This window comes from Daktulosphaira vitifoliae, unplaced genomic scaffold (assembly GCF_025091365.1).
Source record: "Daktulosphaira vitifoliae isolate Bord-2020 unplaced genomic scaffold, ASM2509136v1 Scaffold_3, whole genome shotgun sequence".
NCBI classification, from domain to species: Eukaryota; Metazoa; Arthropoda; class Insecta; order Hemiptera; family Phylloxeridae; genus Daktulosphaira; species Daktulosphaira vitifoliae.
In genome coordinates, this window is record NW_026099574.1 from 7,898,771 (window position 1) to 7,903,973 (window position 5,203).

General features: G+C 46.3%; 1 protein-coding gene across 5 annotated transcripts in view; it reads left to right on the forward strand.

The window, feature by feature from the left end:
* LOC126903015 (protein spitz-like) overlaps positions 1–5,203 on the forward strand; it is a 45,993-nt gene that overhangs the window by 39,726 nt on the left and 1,064 nt on the right. For 3 of the 5 annotated variants that reach the window (XM_050680894.1, XM_050680895.1, XM_050680893.1), the window contains 4 exons: positions 1,718–1,889; positions 3,447–3,508; positions 4,711–4,855; positions 4,954–5,050. In XM_050680894.1, coding sequence (XP_050536851.1) covers positions 1,718–1,889; positions 3,447–3,508; positions 4,711–4,855; positions 4,954–5,050 — 476 coding nt within the window. The remainder of the gene's footprint in view (positions 1–1,717; positions 1,890–3,446; positions 3,509–4,710; positions 4,856–4,953; positions 5,051–5,203) is intronic. The other 2 variants (XM_050680896.1, XM_050680897.1) reach the window with 1 other exon arrangement.

The window sequence follows — 5,203 nt, forward strand, 5'->3', positions numbered from 1 at the left end:
TTTTTTTTTTTTTTTTTTTATTGTGGATTATTATTATTTATTTGTGCAAAAAAATAAAAGACGGCGCACAACACTTGTATTTTTTTTAAACGGGCCAGACAAATCTAGTTACTGTGTATAAACCGTCGGAACACTTAATGGCTTGCTGGCCCATCGCTCTCTCTCTCTTTGACAACACAATTATTGCGGTTGCCGCACAATGGAGACCACCACGTGTAAACGCAATTTCCACCAGATCGCCCCCCAAGTCTGCGTCGCCTCGGTCGTTTGTCGGCCGCACGTCTCCCTCGTCGCGGATTTTTCTACACCGCCCCGCCGCACCCNGTGCGTTTTATTGCTGTTAAGTCATTTTATATCCACCGTACGTGCATATATTAGAATATTATATAATAGTTTGTGTGGCCGAAAAACCTTTTAACGGGCGGCGCCGCGACAGATGAATAATAATAATAAAACCGACCGACATTTTGACGGAGTTGTTCTGTGTATACACTATGAATTTTAGATTTTACCGTCGTTTTTCCAAGAAATATTATGCGAAACACCAGAGCTGACTAAACGACGGCGGCGTCGTCGTCGTCGTCGTCGTTGGCTCTATGCGCAATTTCATACGCCCAACGCAAAAGGCACCGCGCCCATTCCATGACAAAATTTGCTCAAGGATCGATATCGGCGACGACTCTTTTTTTTTTTTTTTTTAAAATTATTATTGTAATAACGACGACAAGGTCGTCGCATGGTAATTGCTGGTGACCTCACGACACGGCGGTCGTACGTGAAACGTTAACGACTATTTATTATTATTTCTAAACGTTGGGTTGTTCAACCCTTGAAACTGTTATTACCCTCGGGTTTGGGCGGAGAAAAATTCGCGTGCAACAGAGACACTTGTGCCCGGCTAATAATCTCTTTGTATCGAAGAGCTTTTGCTGTTGTCGTCGCGTACAAACCGGAACCGGATTTCGTTAGTAATTTTTATTATGCGTGTTTTATAATACATTATTGTTATTACTGTATGAAAATGGAGACCGGGGTCCGTGTTGAATGGTTTTTTATTTCTTTTACACACACACACACTCACTGTTATTTCTTCATATAGCTGCGTCAGCAGACGGCATGTGTGTGTGTGTGTGTGTGTGTATGTGTTCTTTAGGTGTGCTGTAAAAAATAAAAATGAATGAGTAGCAACACGATAATCTCGAAATGAATACAAATCGTACATCCGTTTTAACCTTCCGCCCACTCTGTACGGCGTGTGTCGTCGAGTACACCACCAAGACTATTGTGTACCACCGGCCCTTCCGGCGGCGCCCGTCCCGCTTATCTCGTTATCACCACCACGACGACAACAGACCTCTACTAGTAAATAGGGTCTTATTGTTATCGGGCCCCGATCCATAGAAATGTGTGCGCGCGTGTATCATGTGTCGTCGTCGTCGTCGTCGTCGTCCTCCTTGTGAGGTCCCCCGGCCGCTGCGTCTTGCCCAAACGGGACCTGCACGAAATCGTCCCGGGCGCACGGACGCATTTTACAAGTAGCGCGGCTATTTGGGTGTGCATAGCGCGCACGTGTTCTGCACGTAGTTTTGGCACACAACGACGGCGTGCCACTGCCGCCGCCGCCGCTATTGTGTTTTGTTTTACTCTTGTAATGCTCCTCGCATACCATAATTATTAAGATGTGTTAATGACAAGGTTTTTTATTTTTCTTTTGCAGACGCGTGTTCGAGTAGGTCGACGCCGAAACCGCGACCCCTACAGCCGACGGCGCGGCCCAACGTCACCTTCCACACGTACCCTTGTCCGCCGGTGTACGCCACCTGGTACTGTCTGAACGACGCCACGTGTTTCGCCATCAAAATCGGCGAGTCTCTGCTGTACAATTGCGAGTAAGTATTGAAAGTTTATTTTATTTGTGTTTATGCGATGTTCGCGTAGAAGAAACGCGCGCACGGGGACGACGAGCAAGTCGCGTCGGGTGTTTGTTAATTTTTCGGTAATATCCAATACGCGCAGTGGGCAAGGTTAAAAAGGTGACCGAGAGTACGACGAACGAGCGGCGCTACTTAACACGAACACGCACGCAGAGGACAATGTTATTTACGACGGGTAGGTGGTCGGCTCGGACCGGCGGAGGCCAATACACACACATATCATAGGCGCGTTATTATTAAATGTTCGGCGTGCACGTACAAATATATAATCCACGGTCCGCATTGCGGGTCACGTATCTGTTTAATGCTCAAGCACGGATATCCTTCGGACGACCGTATCACCGACTGTGTGACGACGACGACGACGACGACGACGACTCCCGAGTTCTCCGTCACTCCTATTCTCGTGTGCAAGTGAGCCACCACCGAGTCCATTGTTGTGTTGTATGTGCCTAATGTACACCCATAACGTCTCGTGTACAATGCCCATTGAGACTAGTCGTCGCAAATATTTCAAAAATTCCGACCACACGCCCAAACGGTGTCACCTCTTAGGCGTACATCTGTGCGGCGGAACACGTTAAAACACTCTCACGGATTGCACTAGACACTATCTCGTGTCCGTTTCAGTCTATTGACATTTTTTTACCGATTACGGACTGTGCACAATGCCGTTTGTTTTTCTGAACGCGTCCCCCGAAAGTCTAGTTGAAACGTAATGATGCGCAATCATCATAGTTTTTTGGCACAGTCTGATTGGGTCGTTTTGTATTGGTGTACCTATTTAATCAGGACGGCACAAACATCAACAGGTAGCCAACCCGGTGTGAAATTTGTACGATTAGATTAAGTAATTTGTTGGCCGTTTCGTCGACCGGGTCTAGTGATTGAATTCAGCAAAAAAAAAAAATCACCGTTTGATGATGTAGAAATAATCACGGTTTCGTAGATTTGTAATGAATTCTATAATGTAAAACGCGTACTGTAGTTATAATAAAAAACAAATCTCTGGCATACATTTTTTCATACCTAAGATTATTGTGTTTCGTTTAAAATTAATTTTGGACCCAAAGAATCGCGTAGAAACCGAAGACACTGTGGCTATACCTGTAATGTCTTTTTCCTCGTAACGCGGCCACAATTTAATTCGACGACAAAACGGTAAAAAACCGCGTCCGAGTTACTCTAGCATTAATAAAACATAGATAAATTATGTTTTACGTGCGGTGGTTTATCTGTTGAGAACGGAACGCGTCGCGTATGCAGACAAATTAAAAATATTTTTTAACCCCGCGCAAATACAATAAAAAGGTTCCGGGTGTTTAAACATTTTTTTTTCCATTCGTTTCAACTTTTGAAACGGTTAACTGCGAGAAAGCTGCTCTGCGTTTACTTTTTAATGTCCATTGTATAGTTGACCTTGATAAGGCGTAGATGTGTACCGCATTTACATTTTATAACAGTGCGGCTGATTACAATTGGTTTAACGTTATTATTATTATTTTTTTTTAGGTGCCCTGATGGTTACATGGGTCAGAGGTGCGAGTACAAAAACCTGGACGGTTCGTACACGAGTAAGTGTTACCTTTGTGATTTGTCACGAGTGTTATTAAAAGCGATGTTGTTGTATTTTCTGAACCGCCGCCGCCGCCGCCGCCGCCGTATATCTGGTCTCCCTAATAGATAAAAATATTTAAAAGCGGTTTTCTTTTATTTTCGAAAAACAAAATTATACCGTGTGACAGTCGCCGCACCACTAATGTGCTGTGCACTAAATCATCACTCTCGGCATCATAATATCTTCCGTCGTCGCTCAAGAACTTGGGTCCCGTCCAACTTATCTTTTGTACATACGCTCAGACACGCCGCACATGCGACCGGCGGCGTATATCCTAAAATTCTCCCAGAGCATAAATCCGCCCGACGGCGGGGCGCGTACGTTTCACATGCGGCCAGCGGCCACTTTGCTGTCGAAAGCGTGCGTTTCGTCGCTATAATAATAATGATGTCGTCGTGCGCGCAATTCAAACGATACATGTTTTATCGTCTGGCCGGCTGTGCCGAGGTCGTCTGTGCGAAACGAGAACAGTGTGTACAACGTGGTGGTGAACGGCGGCGGTGTCTCTTAAACCGTAGTAACGTGTAAACTATCCTACATGCGTGAATGGACCGTGGGGACGCCGCGTGAGCGTGTGATGTCGTAGGTTTGTGTGCATATTTGTGTATACGTAACGAAGCACAGTGTACACAGGTGCACGGGGAGGCAAAGAAACGAGACCGCATACCAAACCCGCGCTCGGTCCGGCATACTAATGATTTACTGGGTATCGCATCCCTCCTGTCGTTGCAGCCGCCGCCGCCGCCGCCGCCGCCGCGAACCGTAGTGCAGTTGTGTAGTAGCCGTACCAGTAGTAGTAGTAGTAGTGGTGGGTAGCAGCCCATAACAGTGTACACGAGTACGTGTGTGTGTGTGTGTGTATAACGTGGTTATTAAAACGAAAATGGGTTCCGGGCAGCTTTCTTAATGAATCGACTTTTCACATGGATATATTCAACGGCTGGGAACTGAGAGTTTCCGATTGGAGTAGCGTCATTACCCTCCGGCGGCGCGCGATGATTGTTTGCACAACGCCGTGCCGATGATACAGTCGGCCATTAATGTTAATTATTGTACACGGCGCGGACGATGAGCTATTCGATTTGAACGACTCGAATAACATTATTCGTTTGTTGTTGTTGCGGTGGGGTTTGACACTGAACGTTTGTGTTTTTTTAGCTACCAGGAGACAAGTGATGTTGGAATCTGCCAGCATAGCTTCGGGGGTCAGTGTGGCGGTGCTGTTGGTGTTCATAATCTGCACCACGTTTTACATCAGGTCGAAACGACAGCGAAAACTCAAAATGAACGCAACGGACATTTCGTGAGTACACATCGCAGTAACGATAACCGCCGCCGCTGCAAAATTACACATACCAGTGGAACGCGTTGTGTTAATTTTTTTATTTGAATTTTTTGCAGAATGGTAGACGGCACGTGGGGAGACATGGAAAGGCGGCCCTTTGCGTATCGGCCCAAACACACGATCGTCACGATTCCTCTCAAGACGGTAATCACAGTGAGTGTCTTTAGACTTCCCACTCGTTCGTCATCGGCGGTATATCGTTTTTATCGCGCGGTCTTACTCTGTCAATCGCCAAAAACAATGACCCGGAGGTATTTATAGACGCGCTGTGTATCCCCACGCGAATCGTCTGAAGTGGGTGCGTGA